This window comes from Pituophis catenifer, unplaced genomic scaffold (genome assembly GCF_029215685.1).
Source record: "Pituophis catenifer annectens isolate HBS135680 unplaced genomic scaffold, rPitCat1.0.hap2 SCAF_7, whole genome shotgun sequence".
Taxonomy (NCBI): Eukaryota; Metazoa; Chordata; class Lepidosauria; order Squamata; family Colubridae; genus Pituophis; species Pituophis catenifer.
This window is the reverse complement of record NW_027256887.1, coordinates 43,517,718-43,543,154: the sequence shown is the minus strand read 5'-3', so window position 1 is coordinate 43,543,154 and position 25,437 is coordinate 43,517,718. Positions and strand designations below refer to the sequence as shown.

At 40.5% G+C, this 25,437-nt stretch overlaps 1 protein-coding gene across 4 annotated transcripts in view; it reads left to right on the top strand.

Moving 5' to 3' along the window:
• Window positions 1-25,437, top strand: part of GRIP1 (glutamate receptor interacting protein 1) — a 416,635-nt gene that overhangs the window by 89,794 nt on the left and 301,404 nt on the right. For 3 of the 4 annotated variants that reach the window (XM_070947985.1, XM_070947984.1, XM_070947982.1), the window contains exon 1: window positions 18,184-18,316. The exons of the other annotated variant lie outside the window; for it this stretch is intronic. In XM_070947985.1, coding sequence (XP_070804086.1) covers window positions 18,184-18,316 — 133 coding nt within the window. Of the gene's footprint in view, window positions 1-18,183; window positions 18,317-25,437 lie in introns of those variants that run through there. 4 annotated transcript variants of the gene reach the window in all.

The following is a 25,437-nucleotide window of genomic DNA, read 5'->3' as shown; positions in this document are numbered from 1 at the left end:
TTTACAGCTATATATATTATTTTTCATGGAATTTTTATCTATTTTTAATAATATTTGAGGTGTATGTTTTCTAGAAAAAGTTTTGTGAAATGTAAAATAAAATATGATCTATTAGTTTGCTAAATTAAACCATATTTTTGTAATGAAAAAATGTTTTCAACTTAGAACTGATAGCATTTGATATATAGAAAGTATAAGAAACTAATTTATCTTTAATTATCTCTCACCTTTTGTGTAGACAATAATTTGATTTAAAAAGTGTGGAGAATGGAATTAGAATTATGCATATATTCTTTTTTAATTCTAACTATTCAGCATGTAATTCATAGCTATGATCAACACACAATGTACAAAATAATAATAAAAAGAAATAAATAGTGAAATTAAACAACTTCTAACCTACAACCAAAGACAAACAAGTATTGAGTATTGAGCTTGAGTTAAAAAAAAAAAGATGTTGAGACTCTAGAAAGAGTGCAGAGAATAGCAACAAAGATTATTAGACGGGTGGAGGCTAAAATATGAGGAACAGTTACAGGAACTGGGTATATCTAGTCTAACAAAGAGAAGGACTAGGAGTGATATGATAGCAATCTTCCATATTTGAGGGGCTGTCACAAAGAAGAGGAGGACAACCGATTTTCCAAAGCACCTAACGCCAAGGACAAGAAGTAAATAGATGGAAACTTGTCAAGGAAAGGTCCAACCTAGAACTAACGAGAAATTTCTTGACAGTGAGAACATTTAATCTGTAGAACATCCTGTGTTCAGAAGTTGTGATGCTGACTCACTGGAGGTTTTTAAGAAGAGATTGGAAAGTCATTTGTCCGGAATGGTATAGGGTCTCCTGCTTGAGCAGGGGGTTGGGCTAGAAGAAGACCTCCAAATTCCCTTCCAACTCTGTTATACTGCATTGTGACATGATAGCTGTCTTCCAATATTTAAGGGGCTGCCACAAAGAAGAAAGGGTCAATTTATTCTCCAAAGCACCAGAGTCTCCTGTTTAAGCAGGGGGCTGAATAGAAAGGTTGCGTCCAACTCTGTTATTCTGTTATTCATCTTCCAAGATTACAAATCAGCAGTCTATGCTACCAAAGATACCAACATCTTTGGTTTGATAGGAATGCTGTAAGAAGAATAAAGTTCAGACTCTTTGCTTGGAAAATACTTTAAAAGTGGTGTAATCAAAATACTTTAAAAGTTGTGTCCCTTTATAAAATGAGCAGAACAGAGAACCTAATTTAGCTTTTGCATCTCATTAGTATCACCAGGGCAAGAGATATTACTCCAACAGCATCGTCTGCTTTGTGCAGATCACATGCACTGAGGGGAAAACATGAAACTGAGCAAACATAAAAGTCCTACATATCTTCAGGGCTGGGAAAGATAGACAACAAAGGCAAAGCTGTAAATTATTCTTGCATACCAATGATTGAGACTCAGCTTCTACTCCTTTGTAAATCTGAGTCCGAGATATACTCTTTTAGCATTTCCACATTAGTAAAAAGAAAAAAAAAAACCTGTGAGGAAACATCAGACTAGAAATTTTTTATCTAGATTTAAATTTGTCTTCAAAAATTGTAAAGACCACCCATCAAAGATTAAAGAGCAACCAGATCCGTCTTTCCACTAATTTCATCTTCAACCATAGTATTGTGTTTAACACGTATTTATTGGGGTCTGTGACAACTTGCCATGGCCAACTCACCATGGGACAATTTTCCATGGGACAAGAGTTACACTAATATCAAAGAAATAGTGAAATAGAATCATAAAGAAAGGATGCCAAAGGAGGGACAAAATGAAATGTGAATGACAAAAAGTAAAATAATTTTTGAACTATTTTAAATGATTAAATTGAATTGTTGAATTGTCCCTAGTTATCCTGTGGTGAGTTTTCTGTGATGAGTTGTCCCATTCCAATGTATTTATTAAATGTACATTTCAGCTTACTATTAGAAAACAATCAAGTTGGTTCACAACAATTTAAAAAATACAATCTGAACCTTTAGAAGAAGACAACTCCGGAACTAATAGTGAACCATCTGCACTTACCCATCTTCTTTGTAGGATCAGATTTGGACTCCATTTAACAACTAGGGAACATCTTTGCCTTTGAATATTTTACTTTCTTTTCCACATGAGTTTTTAAAAATGCATAGATATTTCTTAGCTCTATGAATAATTTGAACATGAATCTCTGTGATGCATTTAATATGTGAATCATAATATATCTCACTCACTAGTTCTCTTAATATATCACATAATAAAACAAATGTCCATTCTGAATAACTAAGATATACATTTAAATATAAATGAAGAATTTTTAACCTAATCCACATCTATCATTCTAGAAAATAACACATCTTCTCAAAACATATAGTACCTACTCCACCACAAAAAATAACAGTAACATTTGAATTTGTTAGAATGACTGTCATCAAATTGTAAACTTTATCATTCCAGTTATCTATTATATAAAGTAGTGAACCTGGGTAGGAAAAATGGGATGTAAACAAAAGACATAAATTGCTAGGAGACTGTAGACATTTTAATAAACTGATTTAATTCAACCTCTCTTTTTTTACATTTGTGCTTTTGAGGAAAAGAAATGTTGGTTATCCAAACTAGGCTTATGATGACTTATTTCTTTTTGTGGTAATAATTGGCCTGTATGATTTACCTGAATGCTCTACACACAACATTTTTTCTATGAAAAGCAGGCTGATTGAGGGATGGTTGGTTTTCTCAAAGAGCTCTAAAGCCCAGTAAACATGTTCGTTGACAGTTTTGGGCAGCACAAGTTGGTTGCTAAATTTGTAGCTTTCTCTTCTTTAGATGCTAAAACTGGTTTTCTTATTCATAATAGTTAGGAGAAGATTGAGACTGTCTAAATTATGTATTGAATGGCAGTCACCAGTATCACCATCGGGAGATCAAAGGTCGATACCTTCTCTTCTCCTGTTCTTCATAAGAAGAAAGGAAGGTCTGTTGAATGGAATTTTTCTGGAAGTCCCTTAAAGCCTTTGAGCTTTTGTTAAAATTCTGAAATATTATGATAGGAAATTGTCAGCTCTATGAAGTAGCCCAAAAGCAAGCACAGCTGGAATTCCAGAGTGTGCTTTTTATTGCAGTATGATAGAATACTAAAATCTTGAAAGCCTGACTAAATTTCTCTCAACCTCATCTAGCTTTTCTTTTATATGCTCACCTCTTTTTCAGGACTGAGTAATTTTTCTCAAACATCCTCCATAATAGTTCATTCATTTCTTCTCTGTCCTCAAGGTGAGATCTACATCCTTGATAGAAATGTCCCTACTTATTTTTACATTAAAAACAGATTTACAGACACTAGAGGTAGATTAGATCAGGGGTCAGCAACCTGCAGCTCTGGAGCCGCATGTGGCTCTTTCACCCTTCTGCTGTGGCTCCCTGTCACTCAAAATATGCATCACAACCACCAATGTGCGACACCCACTGGCATGCAATTTATTGAGCTTTCCAACCTCCGTAAGGCTAACCATGGATAAATCCAAGAAAAGAAAAGTTTCAGAAGAAAACAGAACATTTAATTCAACTACATATGCTAGTTTTGTGGCCACTCAAGAAATAGTTAGGCACAGGAAGGGTTTTTTTGGCTCCTGGTGTTTTCTTTTCTGTGGGAAACGGGTCCAAATGGCTCTTTGAGTGTTTAAGGTTGCAGACCCCTGGATTAGATTGTTACCATCATCTAAAGAATTTTGAGAACATATCATTCAAAATATAAATTTATGTCCTGTTTTGAGACAAATGTTTTAAGTCAAATATTTTCAAATTTTGGCATATTGAATCTTGTTTGAAAGCCTGTGAAGAAATCCTAGAGTTGTAGGCTAGACTGCAGAATAAAAAAAAAATCTCAGAAGAAGGTTGCAATGTCAAATCACTTCCATGTTGTTTTCAAGAAAACAACATGGAAGTGATTTGAGTTTGGATTTGAGTCTCCCTAATCTCAGAATTAATATACCTGAAAAAGAAGATAGCCTCCCTTGCAATCTGGTTTTGGAGCAAAAGGAAAAAATAGGAAAACAAGAATAAAGGAGATGGGATTATTCTAAGAGATAAATTAGTTGTGTAGAGTCCATATTTGTGTAAAATGATAATTGTAGTTAAAATAGTGTTTCTGATCTTAAAAGAATAATCAAATTTCCTCAAAATGTCCAGCTTTCTTTCCACCAGATTCATACTCTCTGAATTGCTGTATTTCCCACCGCTTTCCTCCCCCTACACAAGATTTAAGATGAATAATTGCAGCTTCCTTGAAGCAAGTGCTACACCGAATTTTAGAAGTACTTAGAAGATTTATTGAACCAACCTCAGTACGCAATATGTGTATTTGTTTCAGGCTGTAAAGTTCTTCTTTGGGGGAAAATTATTTGTCAACTGTGGCTACATAAAACATTCATTAGACATAAATGCTTTAAATTAGAACAGTTCTCTGTTTCATGAATCAGAGAGAGCTGCATTTCCTGGAGCAGTCAATGCACATGATGAAGGTGATCCCAGGGTATTGAATGAATGATCTTTTTTTGTTTTGGTGGGGAAGGGATTCTTGAATGTAGGTGCATTCAATATTGCCAAGCCAATGGCAAAAGGAAATGCAAACACTACCAACTTGAGTTATTTACAGTAGAAATTAATCTCAATAATTTCTCTTCCTGCAGAAATGAAAAAAAAATTGCTTCTAATGGAAATTATGTTAAATAATATATTCTTTTTTTAAAATTTAAACAAATGACAAGTATTACTTTTTTTTTACTGAACTCATACTCAAAATCTGAGGAAATCTGTTGACAGTTCTGTATTACCTGATCATAGTTCTCCTCTTCGATCCCTTCTTTAATTTCTATTATTTTATTTTATGTATTAGATTTATATCCCACCATTTTTCCAGTAGCTCAGATTGGCATATATACATATACACACACACACATACATACATACATACATACATACATACATACATACATACACATACTAGTATTACCATTTTTCTTCTTGGTAATTGTGTATCACATTTATGAGTGATGAGCCTGCATAGAAATGATCACTGAACTCTTACTAATCAGTCCCAAGGCAGTTTCAAGAGTGCTTGTCTGGGATCATTATGGAGTTTCTCATTCTATTGGGGGTGGGTGGGATGCAAACCTACATAGGGCACAAGCACATGGTTTTATTGCTCTTTTCTTTGTAGCTTTATTTATTGTGTTACAATTTTGTTTTGATGTCTGTGTAAGGCACTTTGATAAAAAATTATATAATTAAAATTATATAATTAAAGTATTAAATTATATAATTAAAGTGTATGCCTTTTACATTTATTAATTTAATCAGTATTTTTCATTTTGAAGGGATGCGGTGGCTCAATGGCTAAGACGTTGAGCTTGTCAATCAGAAGGTTGGCAGTTCAGCTGTTCGAATCCCTAGCGCCACATAATGGAGTGAGTTCCCGTTACTTGTCCCAGCTTCTGCCAACCTAGCAGTTTGAAAGCATGTAAAAAATACAAGTAGAAAATAGGGACCACCTCTGGTGGGAAGGTAACAGCGCTCCGTGCGCCTTCAGCGTTTAGTCATGCTGACCACATGACCACGGAGAAGTCTTCAGACAGTGCTGGCTCTTCAGCTTTGAAACGAAGATAAGCACCGCCCCTAGAGCCGGAAACGATTAGCACGCATGTGCAGGGGAACCTTTACCTTTACCTTTACCTATTTTTCATTTTATGTTAAATTAATAAGCAACCTCAATACTATATTAGTATGCTGATGTGAAAAATCAGTAATGATAATGCTAATAAGAATGTTCATCAATCATTACCAGGGGTGTGGAGCCTGGAAAACTGTCATTAAGACAGGCAAGTGTGGTTTTGACTTGGTATAAAACAACATCTTATGTTTGTCTTGAATACTTTTTAAAGTAAGAATTACGTTTCGTGAATAAATGGTTTTTCAAAAAGTTTTGAAGTTATGTAAACTTAGGCTTAGTTACAGAGTAATATAAAAATGTACATGAATAAGTTGAATGAAATGAATATGCAAATAAGTATATTTGCTTTTTAAACTAGCATTCCTGATGGTGTATAGAATTACTTATGAGTTGTTGCAGTGGTGAGATTCAGCCGGTTTGCACCACTTCGGGAGAACCGGTTGTTAACTTTCTGAGCAGTTTGGTGAACTGGTTGTTGGAAGAAATCATTAGGGCAGAGAACCGGTTGTTAAATTATTTGAATCCCACAACTAGATTGTTGGTATCTCTTGCTTAAGTAAAACAGGTTGCTTCTTCTTTTATGTTTTTGATATTACTCTTCTTAACATTCCTTCCATTTTTTCCCTAGTTTATTTGATGTTTAGGGAAATCATACACAAGTTGAATGTATATGAAAATGAGAAAGATTTGTTAAGATTAGACAAAGGTCATAACCTTTGACATAATAGTTGCAGATATAACCTTAGTTTGTTGGCTAGCAGATTCTATGAAAAAATATCATTTTTATCATTTTTATTTTTATTTATTTATCATTTATTTTATTTATAATTTTTATTTATAATTTTTATTTTTATTTTTATTATCATTTGTGTGAGATTAGATTTAAAGTCTAAATGTGGCAGCTGTTTTTAACTGAAGTTCTAAAAATACAGCATTCCTGTTTTGTACAGGTTAGCAATATCTGATGAACTACCAACACTTTTTACTGAGTCCTTTTGGAGATAGGGCAGCATATAAATCCAAATAATAAATAAATAAATTACCAATTGCATATTAGTCCCACTAAAGAAGCTCTGCATGGATTGTAACATACTTCCATTGTCTTGTACAAGTTTTTGACATCCTTCCTTCTAAAAAGCAGATTTAATAACATCCTTGAATAGGGGAGACACTGCTTCGATTTATGGAAAGAAACAGCTTCACGGGTAATTTTCTGATATCCCTTCTACACAGGGTGATGAGTTGATCTAATAAGTCTTGTCCTCACTTGTCGCCCTGCTTGCTCAAGGGATAATATATTTCCTGATATTTTTAAGGGCAGCCATCAAATTGTCCCTAGTATACAAGAGTATTTTAGCTCTTATAGACTTTGCTCTGGCTTTAAATCTGAGATTTCTTTTGTTGTTATTTTCTTCTTCATTATTGGGCAATACGTAAAGATGGGCACTTTTCCAATGTTATGCTTTGCTTTACCTCTCCAGAGCCTCCTATCTCTGTGAAGAAAATCCTTTATTTTATTTGGCTCTTTTTTGTTTGTTGCTGCTGTGCTTTCAAAATATGTATGCCCATCTCCTTTATTCTCCTCCTATCTCCTCCCCTACCTGTTTCAAGGTTACAGCTTTGATAAACTGTATACGCAATTCTGCCATGTTGACTCTGTTGACAAGGCTCAAATAGAAAGGTGCCTTCAATTTTCTTGGCCCCTCTTTCACAGGAAGGTGGTGGAGAAGGGGGTTGCATTCCAGAGAACTTTGAATGAAGCAAATTATTTGGATCCTTTCCAGTCAGGATTCTGACCTGGGTATGGGATAGAGATGGCATTGGTCATCTTTTGGATGACCTCTGATCTGGGCAGGATTTATTTTATTTATTTATTTGATTTGTTTTTTATACCGCCCTTCTCCAACAGGACTCAGGGAGGTGAACAGCCAAGATAAAACATAACATATAAATGGGGATGGGGGTAGTATATTCATCCTTGCCTTTCTTGATCTCTCAGTAGCTTTCAATACTATCTACCATGGTATCCTTCTAAATCAGAGGGTTGGGGTGGTGATGGTGGTGGTGGTGACACAGTGTTAAGGAATTCATATTTTACGCACTTCTGTTTGTCATGACCACAAGGCTCAAGAGGGCAGTACGGCTACATCTGGTCATTGTTACCCATTTAGCACTGCCCTGGGAGCTCATGTAGCTTAAGGAATGCTACAGACACAGGACATGGATTGTGTATATTTGTTTACTTCTGTCATGTTCTAATTATAAGCTAAATAAATAAATAAATCTCCTTCCTTCAGGGTCAATTCCAGTTGGTGAAGTTTGGGGAGGAAAGGTCTGATGTTCTGCTCCTTTTATGTGGGGTGCCATAGGGCTTGGTGCTTTCTCTTCTTCTTTTTAACATCTATGAGGCTGCTGGGTGAGCTTATCCATTGCCATGGCCTGAGGTATTACCTGAAGTATGTTACACTTCTGCTTTACAAGCTGTGTTGGTTATTTCCAGGTCCAATTCAAGGTGCTGGTTTTAATCTTTATTTTATTTATTTATTTATTTATTTATTTATTTATTTATTTATTTATTTATTTAAATTTGTATACCGCCCTTCTCCTAGTGGACTCAGGGCGGTGAACAGCCAGAGCTAAAACACATGCAGATACAAAATTTAAAATTGTTAAAAGAATTATATAACTGGCCCAATTTAAAACAGTTCAATTTAAAACCCCATGACAATTTAAAACTAAAAAACTAAAAAGACTAAAAAAGGGGGAGGGGTTCACGCCAGCCCTGCTTGATGGAAAAGAAAAGTTTTCAGGGCACGGCGAAAGACCCGGAGATCCAATATCCTTCGTATCTCCGGGGGCAAATCGTTTCAGAGGGCAGGAGCTGCCACAGAGAAGGCCCTCCCCCTGGTGGTCGCCAGCCGACATTGCCTGGCTGACGGCACCCTGAGGAGTCCCTCTCTGTGGGCGTGTACTGGTCGGTGGGAGGCTATCGGCGGCAGAAGGCGGTCCTGCAAATACCCAGGTCCTATGCCATGGAGCGCTTTAAAGGTGGTAACCAACACCTTGAAGCGCACCCACAAGACAACTGGAAGCCAATGCAGCTCACACAGGAGAGGTGTCACATGGGAGCGGCCCCTGGCTCCCATAATCCCCCGCGTGGCCGCATTCTGCACCAATTGGACCCTCCGGGTGCTCCTCAAGGGGAGCCCCATGTAGAGAGCATTGCAGTAGTCCAGGCGGGAAGTGACGAGTGCCTGAGTGACTGTGCGTAAGGAGTCCCTATCCAGAAAGGGACGCAACTGGCGAATCAGGCGGACCTGATAAAAAGCCCCCCTGGCCACGGCCGTCATATGCTCTTCTAAAGACAGCCATGCATCCAGGAGGACGCCCAAGTTGTGAGCCCTATCCGTGGGGGCCAATAACTCGCCCCCAATAGCCAGCGATGGCACCAGCTGGCTATATCGGGACGCCGGAAGCCACAGCCACTCGGTCTTGGAAGGGTTGAGATGAAGCCTGTTACTCCCCATCCAGATCCACACGGCCTCCAGGCACCAGGACATCACTTCAAGGGCATCGTTGGGATGGCCTGGGGTGGAGATGTACAGCTGAGTGTCATCAGCGTACTGATGGAACTCCACCCCAAAGCCATGGATGATCTCACCCAGCGGCTTCACATAAATGTTGAACAGAAGGGGTGAGAGGACCGACCCCTGAGGCACCCCACAAACAAGGCACCTCGGGGTCGACCTCTGCCCCCCTGCCAACACCGACTGCGACCGGTCGGAGAGATAGGAGGAGAACCACTGCAAGATGGTGCCACCCACTCCCAACCCCTCCAACCGGCACAGCAGGATACCATGGTCGATGGTATCAAAAGCCGCTGAGGGATCTAACAGGACCAGGATAGAGGAACAACCCCTATCCCGAGCCCTCCAGAGATCATCCACCAACGCGACCAATGCCGTTTCCGTGCTGTGCCCAGGCCTGAAGCCGGACTGGAGCGGATCCAGATAGACAGCTTCAACCAGGTACTGGGGAAGCTGTCGCGCCACCACACTCTCAACAACCTTCGCCAAGAAGGGAAGGTTTGAGACTGGATGATAGTTAGCCAAAACAGCCGGATCCAGAGCAGGCTTCTTGAGGAGGGGCCTCACCACCGCCTCTTTCAAGGCGGATGGCAAGACACCCTCACTCAAGGAAGTGTTGATAATCCCCTGGAGCCAGCCTCATGTAACCTCCCGGGAGGCCAGCACCAACCAGGAGGGACACGGGTCCAATAAACATGTGGTCGCGTTCAGCCGCCTGAGTTTCCTGTCCACGTCCTCGGGAGCAACAGGATCGAACTCCTCCCAAATGACAGTCTCAAGACCGGCACCCATCATCCCGTCTGTACCTACCCAGTCAGAGACTAAGCCTTCCCGAATCTGAGTGATTTTATCGTGCAGATACTGAACAAAATCCTCAGCACGACCCTGCAAGGGATCCTCCCGCGCTCCCAGATGGAGGAGGGAGCAGGTCATCCTAAACAGGGCGGCCGGACGATTATCTGCCGATGCGATAAGAGCGGAAAAATAGTTACATTTTGCTGCTTTTATCGCCACTAGGTAAGTCTTAATATGAGATCTTACCAGTGTTCGGTCGGGTTCGGAGCGACTAGATCTCCAACTGCTCTCTAGGCGTCTTTTCTGGTGCTTCATCTCCCTCAGCTCCTCGGAGAACCAAGGAGCCAGGTAGACTCGGCGACAGGTCAGAGGCTGCACAGGCACGACTCGGTCCAAAGCGTCAGCAGCCGCCCTATCCCAGGTGGCCACCAACTCTCAGCCGAGCCATGAGTCAGAGCCTCAGGAAATGGCCCAAGCTCCATCTGGAACCTATCAGGATCCATCAGGCGCCTGGGTGGAACCATCTGGTCTATTCCGCCTCCCTGCGGTGGGGTGTGGTGGTTAGAAAGTCAAGCCTACGAAGGGAATGATCCGACCATGACAAGGGCTCAGTCACTAACTCCCCTATCTCAAGATCATTCATCCACTGTCCAGAGACAAAAATCAAGTCCAGAGTATGTCCTCCCATATGAGTGGGTCCGTGAATTAATTGGTCCATGGCCGTCATGGAAGCCATGAACTCCCGAGCCGCCTCAGATGCTTCACCGACAGACGGCAAGTTAAAGTCCCCCATGACCATAAGCCTGGGGGTCTCCACTGCCACCTCGGCAATCACGTTGAGGAGCTCGGGCAGGGCCGCTGACACGTGGCAGGGAGCCAGGTACGTAATCAGCAAGCCCATCTGCCTCCCTTGTCCCCACTTCACAAGGAGGGACTCACATCCGGCTATCTGAGGTACAGTGGCCTCCCTTGGGGCGAGACCTTCCTTTACCAGAACTGCCACCCCCCCCACCCCTCCCCTGGGACCTCGGCTGATGAAATGCGTAGAAGCCTGGAGGGCACATCTTGACGAGGGGGACACCCCCCTCCTGGCCCAACCAGGTCTCTGTAATACCTACCAGGTCTGCACCCCCCTCCTGAACCAGATCACAAGTGAGGGGGGCTTTATTTACCACGGACCTGGCATTGCACAACATCAACCGAAGGCCCCAGGCCTGAGGATCTGAACAACCCAGGGTGCAAGACGAGCATTGAGGGCCGGAGCACGCAATGACCCGCAGACAGCGAGTGCGCCCTCCCCTAACACGATATGGCCCCCTGCTCCCGCCATATCTGCCCCTCCCACTCACAATGCCGATGGAAACGCCCTCCCCAATATAGGAACTAGCCCTTTAAAACCCTTCACGGCACAGGACTGGACTAACTAAAGAATCTCTTCCTCCAAGTTACAGCAGCCTGCTCCATTAAGTCTTGCAGAGAAGGCTTGCTATGGATATCATCAGTGTGGGCCCTACCTCTGGTGGATCCCAGGAGAGATGCTTTCTATGCTATGGTGTTTAGCCTATGAACATCCTTCCCTCTGAAATTAGATTGGCCCTTCTGATTTTTCGAAAAGCCCTCAAGATCTGGTTATGCTGCTAGGCCTCGGGGCTCCCAGGGAACTGGAGATTTGTCTGAATGGCTCAGTATTTCTTCTGATCATTGACTGACTGACTGACTAAACAAGCAAGCAAACAAAAAACAAACACTACTGTGAGTTTTTTCTTTAAATTTTTATCTGTTTATACCCATAGTTTTACTTATTAAATTAAACTATGTTTTATTTTATCTTAATAAATCAAACATTTTCTTCCATCTAACAAAGCATCTGCACCATAGGGAAGAGGTAGACTAACTTACAATGGGAATGAGCAGTTTGCGCTACTGGAGCTGAAGAACTTTGACAACTGTACCACTTTGAAGAGTTTGAATATAATGCTTACAGTCCCCATGTTTGGCTGCTGTGTATATCAGAATGCTTTGTGTAGGTAGAACAGCCATCTGGAGTGGCTTATATGAAATATGTTTTCAAGGAACTGTAATGTTATTGACTGGACTATATATTTGGAACTTTCTGATTCTAGGAGAAATCAGTCAATGAGAAAGATGACCTTTGAAATGGTGGAATTGATTTCTTAAAAAGAAGACAATTGGATGAGTGACTATTAGGAATAACTTATACCCTATAAATCCTTCCACTGCATAAAGATTGGATCAGAGGGCTCAGAGGTCACTATCCCATCTAATATGCAGTGTGGGTTTAAGGTAACAGTAATAGATATGATACAATAGATATGATAGATATATGCAAAGAATTTTGCTGTCTGACTTATTAATTATTCTTAGTTTACACTAATTACTTTTAAATGTATATTTAGACCTCCCTTTGCCTTTCCAGGATGTAAGTGGACATTGCTTTTTAGAAGTCCTTTAGTCCTTTCCTTGGACTTCTAAGGATAAGAAAAATCTTAAATCAATGTGTAATGTACTGGTAAAGACTGCATCGGGGGGGCATGTTCAAATCAGAGATGGGTTTCAGCAGGTTCTGACCAGTTCTGGAGAACTCGTAGCGGAAATTTTGAGTAGTTCGGAGAACCGGTAAATACCACCTCTGACTGGCTCCGACCCCATCTATTTTCTGCCTTCCAAGTCCCAGCTGATTGGGAGGAAATGGGTATTTTGCAGTAACCTTCCCCTGGAGTGGGGAGGGAATGGAGATTTTACAGTATCCTTCCCCTGCCATGCCCACCAAGCCACGCCCACCAAGCCACGCCCACAGAACCAGTAGTAAAAAATTTTGAAACCCACCACTGGTTCAAGTATACCTTAGATCTAGAACTTGACTGGGTGATTTGGGGCTAATCACTCCAACTAACATGTAGGGTTGTTGTTCTGAGGCTAAAGTTAAGAGAGATCTCCAGATTAGCTGTTTTGATATCCTGGTTGAAAATGGGACATGAATTTGACAAATATGACAAAGTTATTGAGTAACTATTAAAGGAATCTAGAGAGCCAAACAATTAATAAGGGACTTCCAGTGAATTAATAAATATCAGATCTTTATTTTATTGGAAAAATCTGGATATCTGTAGTGTGCTAAGAAAATGCATATAAGCTTGTCATTTTTATCCCTAAGCCAAACATGCTTGCTTGAGCTCACTAGGAATAAAATCCTTCAGTTTATCATTGTCATCACTGTGCAGCAATAACTGGAAGAAGCTTTATGACTGCAGGCTATTTCTGCTTTCAAAACCCTTCTTGGGCTTTTTTCAATGTTTTAACCTGAATCTTACATTTCCCTTAAAATTCTTGATGTCTTTTATGAGACTGAAGTATAATATTTCAAAATATACCCATTTTTAAGACTGGGTTACAAATTGAAGGTACATGATTTCGATAAGGATACAAACCTTTTACTGAACTCATATTCTTGTAATATGATGCTTACTTCCATCATTTTAAAGAAAAAAAAAAGAAAAGATGACTACAGGAAATATAGAATTATTATGAAGCCTTTTATGAAGGGAATTTCAGACTTTCCAGTACAGTAATTGCCTAAAATAATAAAAATGTTTTGTGACTCTTCCAATGAGTAATGCTACTGATGACATAAACAGCAGCAATAATAATAATAGTGTCAGCACTTACTGGAACAATTGTGTGTGATTGTTTGCACTGTACTCTTTAAAATCAAGATGCAAATTCCCATCACTCCAGTCAGATGGCCTGAGATGATGGGATTGAATTTTCAGCATCTGGAGACATACAGTGGGAGGAAAGCTCGTACTGAAACTTTTTTTGTGGGAGATCAACCAGACTCTGATGGCATGGATGTTGGTGAGACTTGCTACAAAAAGCAAGTCTTCACTTGCCTATATGCTAATGAATGGAGATGCCTCCAACGCTCTGTCTATTCTATTGGATAATAATAATAATAATAATAATAATAATAATAATAATAATAATAATTTTATTTCTATACCGCCCTTCTCCCGAAGGACTCAGGGCGGTGTACAGCCAATTTAAAAACACAAGACACAACAATAATTAAAAATTAAAATAATTAAATAGATTTGGCCGATTTAAAACCCCAAAAATTAAAATACCCCAATTTAAAATTATTATATTGACAGCCCTGCCTGGCGGAACAACAGGGTCTTCAGTGCGCAGCGGAACACCCGGAGGTCGGAGATCTTACGTATTTCCGGGGGCAGTTCATTCCACAGGGTTGGGGCTCCCACAGAGAAGGCCCTCCCCCTGGGTGTCGCCAGCCGACATAACTTGGCTGATGGCACCCTGAGGAGACCCTCTCTGTGGGAACGGACTGGTCGGTGGGAGGCTATTGGTGGCAGAAGACGGTCTCGAAGGTACCCGGGTCCTGTGCCATGGAGCGCTTTAAAGGTGGTAACCAATACCTTGAATCGCACCCGGAAGACCACTGGGAGCCAGTGCAGCTTGCGCAGGAGGGGTGTCACGCCGGCACAACGAGGTGCGCCCATAACCACCCGCGCGGCCGCATTCTGGACCAACTGGAGCCTCCGAGTGCTCTTCAAGGGGAGCCCCATGTAGAGAGCATTACAATAGTCCAGCCGGGAGGTGACAAGGGCGTGAGTGACCGTGCGCAAGGCGTCCCGGTCCAGAAAGTGCTGCAACTGGCGGATCAGGCGAACCTGATAAAAGGCCCCCCTGGCCACGGCCGTCATATGCTTTTCTAAAGACAGCCGTGCGTCCAGGAGGACACCCAGATTGCGAGCCCTCTCTGTGGGGGGCAAAGATTCACCCCCAATAGTCAGCGATGGCACCTGCTGACTATATCGGGACGCCGGTAGCCACAGCCACTCGGTCTTGGAAGGGTTGAGTCTGAGCCTGTTCCTCCCCATCCAGACCCGCACGGCCTCCAGGCAGCGAGACATCACATCAAGGGCATCGTTGGGGTGGTCTGGGGTGGAGATGTACAGCTGAGTATCATCAGGGTACAGGTGACACTTCACCCCAAAACCACGGATGATCTCACCCAGCGGCTTCACATAAATGTTGAACAGAAGAGGCGAGAGGACCGACCCTTGTGGCACTCCCCATGCGAGATGCCTCGAGGTCGACCTCTGCCCCCCTGCCAACACGAACTGCGAGCGGCCGGAGAGGAAGGAAGAGAACCACCGCAAAACGGTGCCCCCTACTCCTAACCCCTTCAACCGCTGCAGCATGATACCATGGTCGATGGTATCAAAAGCCGCTGAGAGATCTAATAGGACTAGGACAGAGGAGCAACCCCAGAGATCATCCACCAACGCGACCAATGCCATTTCTGTGCTGTGCCCCTGCCTGAAGCCCAACTGGTACGGGTCTAGATAGATAGCTTCATCCAGGTGCCTGGGCAGTTGTCGTGCCACCACACTCTCAACAACCTTCGCCACAAAACGAAGGTTGGAGACCGGACAATAGTTAACTAATTCAGCCGGGTCCAGGGAAGGCTTCTTGAGGAGGGGCCTCACCACCGCCTCTTTCAAGGCGGCGGGAAAGGCACCCTCACTCAGAGAAGCAGTTATAATCCCCTGGAGCCAGCCTCGTGTAACTTCCCGGGAGGCCAGTACCAACCAGGAGGGACACAGGTCCAATAAACATGTGGCGGCACTAATCCTACCCAGAACCCAGTCCACATCCTAGGGATGCAATTCTCTTCAGCTAAAAATGCCACCATGGCTGTGATGTCCCTTCTTAGAATGGAACAGATTTTAGAATGGCCTTTCTAATCTCTAATCTCTATGGCAATGGCTGGAGCCTCCCATAGGGGAAAGTAAAATGATTTCCAGAAACAGGGTTTGGGTGTCCTTTGCCATAGGGCAGGGGTGTCAAACTCACATCATCACAGCAGCATCATGTGACATATCAGGACTTTTTTCCCTTCGCTAAACCGGGCGTGGGTAATGCATGATGCATCTGGCCCGCAGGCCGGGAGTTTGACAGCCCTGCCATAGGAGGAAAGTTAGGAGCCTCAAAGTGCCTGAAGAACCTTGCAATCTGTTCAGCGTTCTAACTACACATGGCCAGTTGGATAACTATAAGAAACTTCCTAGCAGAGAGTGAGTACAATAACACTCTCCTATTTATTTTCCACAGCAATTTGTGTTCATTGCCATGCTTTGACTTTATGGTGAGGAGGGATAGGAAGATAGTAAATAAAAGCTATCATGAGTTATTGTGCTTGCATGTTTGATGTCAGAATGGTAGCCTGATTTCTTATATTGTCTAAGATAATTTGATAAGGTAATTGACATTACGTTGTACAACACTTGCAACTGCTGGTGTCTCTATTCTCTACTTCCTGAACTGAAAGTACAGGTAATTTCCGGATTATGAACATTCCCTTAGCGAACATTCGAAGTTATGTGATATAAGTGCCCCCTAGCATTTACGAATAACTCCCAAAATTACAAATGTTGCAACAACCACAGTTGTTTGCTCTTACGAAGGATGGGGGAGGAAGCAATTGTGGGGAACCTAAGGGAGAGAAAATGTGGTAACTACGGATCGAGGGAAGACTTGGGTGGTCTGAAGTAGGTGGCCTGTTCCATTACTATGCCCCGATGGCCTTCCCCACCCTGAGATACCTCATGTTCACTTAACGAGCCAATTCGATTAGCAAATGCATGGAGGGAGTGATTGCCTTCATTGTATGAGATTCACTCCTATGAATCCTCGGGTTATGAATAGAATGGGCAGGGTCCATTACATTCGTAACTCGAGGACTACCTATAGTCTTCGCCAGTCATTATATTTACTAGCTACTTATACTCCATGAATTAGTTTTAAGTCTTTCCATATGATGACATGCACCACCTATTTTGTTAGCAGCTTTCATAATTTAATATATATTGTGTGAACTGCTTCTTTTTTTCTATCCTGAATTAGTTGTATTGTAAAAAAAATAATGGTACTGTAGGTGTTGGTGAGGGTTTTAAAATCATTTATGGTATTTAGCTATGTTTTAAAGCTAGGCTATTTCAATAAAAGTTGGTCTGATTTTGTTAGAAATTTCCTCCTTATCTTCAAGAGTGCTTGTGAAATGAGGTTCATGGAAACAGAAAGCACTGAAAATTTTTCAGGCTTTGAGAGGTTTCAAGGAATAATTCATAGCACATGCTTTTTTTTAAGTTTTGAAACTAGGGAAAAGGGTAACTTAAATCAAACTGAGGCATGTTTAATTGTAGTTTCTTTGGATAATTTCTTTAAGTCTCCTTGAATTCATAAGAATACAGATCTCTAAATTGCAACATTTGTTCACATAATCATTGAGGTGTATCAGTGCCCAGTGTGTAATTTTTTTTTATTTAAAAACGTCTGCCAAGCTTTCTTCTTGCTGCTCCAATTAACAGATTCAGTGCACGCTTGCCATTGAGTGGTCTGTGTATATGGGTTAAACCACTTTGTTATTTGTTCAGATTGCATTGTTTGTAGCAGGAATGAGCTGTGCATTGTTTATTCTGTAAACCAAGCAAGCAAAAGAAGAAAGCGAATAAAAATAAATGGAATCTTAAGTGATCAGAGGTTGTAAATAACAAGAAATAATTATTAGGTTGGAGGAAACCTCTTGTGTTTTCAGACGTGGTTCAGTCCATTGAGTAGCGTTTATCTCCTCCCCTCTGGCCCCACTTCAAATGATGGAGACAGAGAATAGTGAAATTCTAGTGCTAGGATTCCTCTGCTGTCAGATCCATTGTTAACTTTATTTCATTTATTAAAGTGTTCTTGCAATGAAGATCCTATCTTCTTAGCTTACCATTCTTCTTTTTAAGTATTTGCTTTAAGATGTAGAGATAGTACCTTTGATTATTTTAATGCAGAGTCAGACGAAGGTAAAGCAGTGTCCTTTTATTGCCAGAGCTGAAGCTGATTTTTGAGTGGTGGCAAGCTGGCTGGTCAAAGGGGCCAATTCTCTCTCTTGGCTATTAATTCTTTTGCCACTGGCTGTTTGTGAAGTGTAGCTCTGGGCAATAGACCGGAGCCTGTGGGCTGGTGAATGAGATGGAGCGTTTTTTTGGGTTGGTCAAGCAGATAAGGAGATCCAGGAGAAGAAAAGGCAAAAAGTATCGTCCGGAGGAAGATTATCATGAGGGCTATGAGGATGTATATTATTATGCCTCAGAGCACTTTCCAAGTAAGGACTGTACAAATGTTTTTCTTCTGTTACTGTGACAAAGGGGGTTACTATTGTTTTAAGCTTAAAAAAAGGCATTGCAGCCTGTTTTTCTTTTAAGACATGTTGAAGGTGGTGGCTTTTTGTATAAGGCTACTATATTGTGTGAATGAAAGGAAAGCTCTGAAGAAAGGATTAATATTTTCAAGTACAGTTAATTGATTTCTATTGTGCAAGACTTTTATTAAATCACTCTAGTGCTTTAAACTTACACTGCAGACAATTTATAACCGTACACGTGTCTCCTGTGTGTTTGCTTCAGGGCCGTCTATATAGAGTATTGTAAGGAAATATCATTTTAAAGCACTCTGAAAATGGGCTTGCTTACACAAAGATTAAGGTTGAAGTTAAAAATAAAACTGAATATAAGACAGTCTTTTAACATTTTTTAACATTTGCTTATTTTCCTCAATAGAAAGTAAAGCTGGTTTATTTTTCAGGTGTTCATTCATAGCATTGTTAGAGAATGAAAGAACTATTCTGTTAATTTATTCTGCAGCCATGTGCCTGCCACTGCATTTTATAAAAATTAGGAGCAATTCAACATCAGTATTTAAAGCTTGAACATACAGTGTTCATAATATTCTTTGTGTCTGCATATTCCCTGATCTCATGTTTTGTCTTGTACCTATTCCAGTACATTTAAAATGCCCACAAATTCCTACAGGAACAATGGGCAAGGGAGCCACACATAGGCTTGTCTGAATTTTACTGTGCCATGCTTAAGCTAAAGAAATTGACAATATGAGTAGTCATAAACTAACTGATGTGTAGGAAGGACCATCTTTGCAATCATCAGTTTCGGTTCTGTTTATTCATGAGCATAACACATTTCTTTAAAAAATGTGTATCAATCTATGCTTTTTTATTCATAAATATAAAAGATGGCTTATAGTCTACTTTGCTGTGTGTTGCAGTTTATCTCCTTTTCCGGGAGGAGGAAGAAACAGAAGTTTTGCAGTTTTGGAAAAGTACATTGCTAGAATCATGTGGCAATGCTGTATTTAGCAACAACACAGTTTTTGATATAGTATTGTCATTTTTTAAAAAATGTTGGTTGCATTGTATTTGCTTAGTCTGTTACTCCTACATGTAAAAGCAATGAATTCATAACAGGATTAATAATATAATAGTATACTTATCAAGTAATCAACATAAATATACTATGCAGAGTACAGAATCTGAAAGTGATTAAAATGGTAATTTGTACAACTTCTGTTCTTGTACAATTTTACAGTCTACAACTATTTAAACTAGGTTTCTCTTTATCTTGGAAAATAAAATCAAAAGCAACAAATAGGTCACTTAATTCTATCAAAGCAGCTGTTTTTTGAATAACTTTATTTTGCAAGCATCTCTCCATTTAGAATGAACGGACAGATTCTTCTCCATGTAATTTTCCATGTTATGAATATAGTCATTCCAGGGTGGATTTATGTTACCAACCAATATACCTCTCAAAAGAAATCAAGAAAATAAAAAAATTCTTTTTCTATTAGTAATTTATCATACTACCATCAGTTATGTAGCTGTTTTAATTTGGTTTATAACATTTACAGATTGCAAATAAATTTTTGTTTTGAAGTTGGGAAAGACTGTTTAACAAATAAAACTGATTTTAGTAGGGTTCAATTATAAATATATGGTTAGTCGTAAGTGATCTTAAAAGTAATATATATAGGATATTTCATAATTGTCAAAAGATCTGAATATTTTATCATATGATTTCTGGTACTCCATTGAGTATTGGAATACATAGTTACTACTGTATAAAAATGTTATCTCTCATACTTTACTTATTTGTACAGTAGTTAAATTAAAGTAATTTCTTTCTATGGTACAACTGTTATTATTTTATGTTGTGGGGAAGAAGCCTGACTGATTTATAGAAGAGAAGAAATTTTTGAAAAAGACACAACCCATTTACCTTTATATTCATTTTAAAGTGTGACTCTGTGTCTTCTATCCTACCGGAAATCTACCAATTAATTTGACTTATTCCCCTTTCCCACTGCATCTGCAGGTATCTACAAGTGCCTGTGGGTATCACTATCAACCCTCTCAAGTAAATCAGGCAGGAAATAGGAGTAGGTGAATTAATTCTACTTTATTGTAAGATTACATTAGCAAAATCTTGCAAGTCTGAAAGTACAACCTTCCCGCCCATTTTTACTGCTTGATCCATTAGGACAAGTGTTTTCTCAGTTTCTTTCTGTGACTATTAAGCGATTCTGGGCTCCTGCCCCTCTTGCCTGATTGTTTCCAAGGCAGCATCTCTCCTTTTTCCTCAAGGCTATCTATGCATTCTATTATATTGGGTCTTCCTTTAGCAGCAGTGAGAAAATATATCATGTATGTTTATGTGTGCGTGAAATGAGAAAGCAGTCAAGTTAGAAATAGTTAATTATATATTTTTTGAGAAAAATATAAAATAAAGCACCATATCTGATGGCCTGAAGTACTATGTACAATGTGTATTAATAACTATGTCCAAAACTTCGTTATGCAAGTGTAGTATTGCTGCTCATCTCTCAGTCTTAACATCTTCAAAATCTTAAATATAATTGTAATCATAAATATAATTATTAATCACTTTAAAGTGATTAATTATATACCATCAAGTTGGCATAGACCCTTTGTGACCATATAGATAGATTTTCTCTGTGACAATCTGTCCTTAACCTGGTCCTTCAGGTATTCCAACAGTGCACCCATTTCCACTGTAATTAAGTCCATCCACCTTGCTGCTGGTCATCTTCTTTTCCTTCCTTTACCATTCCCAGCTTCAGAGCCTTTTTCAGAGAGCTAGGCCTTTGCATAATGTGTTCAGAGTAGGATAATTTCAGCTTGGTTATTTGTGCCATGGTTAAGATTCTGGGCTTGTCAGCTGGAAAGCCAGCAGCCCAGGTTCGAGACCTGAGCGCCACTCAATGGGGTGAGCTCTCCGTTCTAGCTCCAGCTCCTGTCAACCTAGCAGTTCGAAAGCATGCAAATGCTAGATAAATAGATAAATAGGTACTACTTCGATGGGACGTTAACAGTGCTCCATGATATCATCCTGGCCACATGACCACAGAAGTGTCCTTGGAGAGCACTGGCTAAATGGAGAAGAGCACTGACCCCTATAGTCGGCAACGCCTAGCTGAATAAAATCTTAATTTTTACTATTTGTGCCTTGGGTGAGAACTCTGGTTTGATCTGTTCAGAGATCCATGTGTTTGTTTTATTGGCTACTCAGATACTCTCAAAGAGTATTTGTGTTTGTTTTATTGGCTACTCAGATACTCTCAAAGAGTTGTCTCCAACACTAAAGTTCCAAAGTATAACTTTTGCTTCCATAGATTGTCACTGAAAATACCATTGCTTGTACTATTTTGAACGTTGGAGGTACAGACACATCATAGCATCTGAAATTTTTCAAAGCTGTTAATAACTATTCTAAAATAAAAATAGACACATTTAAAACACATGGAATTAACTTCGGTAAGATTGTGTTAAACAAAACATGAGAAATTTGTTAAAGAATTTAAAACTGTTCCAAATTGGACATTTTTCAAGTTTAAATGGAATGTTCCAACCTTACTGGAAGTTTTCTGTCCCAACATTTCCAAAATAACCTGTAATTGTTCAAATTTGAAATGCATCGCATACCACTATCTATAATATAAAGAGCATTTAAAACAATGAACATACCTTGTTGCTACACTGAGCAGTTGCAGCGGGAAACTGCTGCCCAAGCCCTTTTGATCATGGAGAGTATCCAAGTATTATTGCTTAGAAAAACGGAAAGGAACGCATTTCATTACATTTCATACCCAGCTACAATTCTGTTAAGTGAGATTGAACAGTGAACCAAATTGTATGTAATTATATACAGTATATGAATGCAATCTTGTTTTTGTGGGGTCCTTGGTGCTCTCGAAACCTTGTGGTTTCCTGGGAGACATTTCAGTACCAATCTACGTAGCATCATCAGTCTTGTTTTTCTTAATGCATAGACACAGATAAATCTGCAGCTTTTTTATAAAATGTCATGACTGGCAACTTCATTTTCAATAATCACAATAATAGGAATGCATTATTATATATACAATGTTATTAAAGGTTTTAAAAACAAAGATTAAAATCAGTACAAACTAATAGATACCAAGGAAGAAAAGAGGAGAAGGAAATCAATGAGAAAAGGAAAATGTAAAGGAAAAATAGAAAAGAAAGAAAAAAGATGTAAAGAAGTGGCTTCCAACCTCCTTTACAGCAATTATAACTATAATTATGACTTTACCTTTCTCTAAAGTTACATCATGATTCTATTCTTTCTGTAACAACCCAATATAATCATCAAAACCATAAATCATGCATTTTTTTCAGTTTTACGCAAAAAGTCCATAAGCCATATAAAAGGAATGCATTTAAATAGATGCTGCTTTACCTTAATCTGTGACAGATCATATGTTATGGTTCTCTGTGTCTATATACCCTATTTATATGGATAGGAGTACATGAGAAAAAGATGATTTTTAACAGATTACACTTTCAAATAGAAAATGTATCTAATCACAATAGCTTAATTTATATACTAATATGTACTTTGACTAACTACACTAAGTTACATCACTTAGTATTTTGGACACATTTGTTAAATCTTGCAGAAATGAATCACATTACCATTCAGTAAGCAATTGCCCTAAATCAGGCATCCACATAGTCCAGTTATGGAGCTTCCATTTCAATATTTGTAATAATTTAAGTAAAAGACATGGAATCACAGAATTTGTGGGAACCTTGAAGATATTCTATGAATCTAATGAAGTGTGCTTCACCCCATGAAAACTTATGCCTTTTAATAAAATTTGTTAGTTGAAAAATGTGCTACTAAACTCTGGCTGATTTCTTGCCCAGGGCAGGAATCTTCAGCGTATCCCAGACAAATGACTGCCCAACCTTTGGCTGAAAATCTTCAGTGGCAGAGCAGTCATGACTCCAGGCAACTTGGTTGTTACACACTGCCTAATTGTTCTCATGGTTGGGATATTCCTTCTTACATTCAGGATTGGAATTCCTTCTAAAACTACATTACTTGTGATTAAAATTAATAAATGAGACAGTAAGAAAGGCAGTGACTATATGAACCAATGCTCTATTACCGTGATGGTGAACCTATGGCACGCCCTTTCTGATGGCACATGATCAGAGCCCTCTCTGATGGCATGCGAGCCATCGCCACAGTTCAGGTCCACTGTGCATGCGCACATGGCTCTCCCGGCCAACTGGTATTCGGGTCTCTGCCACTCATGCACGGGGGGGTGGGATGCGGGGTGCATGAAGGGGCTGCGCGCACATGTGTGGAGGGCAGGGCGCATGCACAGAGGCCACACGCACATTGCATTTTCGGGGGTTGGGTGCATGCGCACCCACTTTGGGCACTCGGCCTGGAAAAGGTTAGCCACCACTGCTCTATTATTTATATTTATTTATCTAATATATTTGCATCTCAGCCTTTGCCATGTTGCAACAATTATGAGTGCCTATTCCAAACTCACCCTTTGTGCTTTGTAGATATATAAGAAGTTAATCAAGTTCTTTGTAATTTATAAACACTCAATTGATGTTTGTATTTGTGGAGAACATGAATAATTGATTGAATTTGACATTTATATAATGAAATGCTGTAAATAATCATAGGCTCAGAAATTAAATATTTGAAAGAACCGTACATAATGTAATCATATAGCTGTTGATGCCTAGTTAGAATTTTGGTTTCAATTTTCTGTCAACCCACCTTTGGATGTAAGATTGCAGTTTCATTCTAAGTCATTGCCCAGATTTAATGGAAGCTCCTGTACTCAAAGAAAGCCAGTGGGTTTGAATCTTGGTAAATAATCTGGTGGGGTGGTTGAAATATATATTTTAGATTCTCCACAAAAAATAATAGAGCAATTGTTGTTATAGCACATAGCAGGACAAAGGAAAAAGGCTTTGCAGCCTGCTACATTTTCCAGAACGCTGCTACTACACTCTAGCATTGGGAAAATCCTCTTATCTGACAGCAACTGAGAGAACTTTTTTTCACTTATCTTCCACTCTGTGCTCTCTCCACGCCCCCTTTTGCACCCGAATCCCCAGTCTTTCTCTCAGTTGCTGACACACTGGGAGGATTTTCTCTGTGCTCTGAGTGTTGCGTTAGGCCTTTTGGTTATTTTTGATTAGCCCCCTTTTTTATTTTTACTTCTCCTTTTTTCGGTTGAGTTAGTTTTCTTTCATTCTTGGAGTCAATCAGCTGATTGCCGGTTTCGTGCCCAGGGAACTGGGTCGTGCTGGCTTTAGCGCATCTGCGCTTGCTGCTACTGGCTTCTGTCCCTGCGGGGCGGATCCGGTAAGGTATTTCTATCGCCGGGGAGATCGGGGCTGAGCGGATCGATCCCCGACTCCCGTGTGGAACAGCGAGCCGGAACGGAGGTATTTCAAGTGCGGCTACCGGCTCGCTGTGTTTCGTGGCGTAATTCTCCAGCGGCCGTCCCGTCAGGCTTCTGCGGGCGGTGCTGTGACTGGCGGCGTTTCTCTAAGGCCTCGAGAATACAGCCGTAAGTGATCGCTGGGGGGGGTGGCGTGGCTGTCGGGGCTCGCTACCCTCCCGTCATACCTAAGCCGCCCGGTTTCCAGCCCTGATTGGCGTCCGCGTGTGAGCGGCGCCAAGGGGAAAGCGCTCCGCCATCCTTCAAAGCTCGGGCGGGCCGTCATTTTACAACTACGCCACCAACTTGCGGCCGCCATTTTGAAGCATTAGGGCGGCCGCCATTTTGAAATCTCGTGGCAGCGCGGACCCTAATTAGAGGGCCGCAGCCTTACTCCGAGGGCTGGCTGGCTGAGCCTCTGTCCCGTGCTGGGCATTGACTCGGAGGAGAGAAAAAAGGGGGGGGAGCGTTGCCAGTTTATCGCTCACCCCTTTGTTTGCAGCCTCTAGTGCACGGCTTTCCCTCTACCTGGGCAGAGACAGGGGTGCCCTTGTGATTAGCGTGGCAGGAGTGCCAGCTCTGCTTGTTGGGGCATAGTGCATTGCCCAGGGCAGTAGCCAGAATATTAAT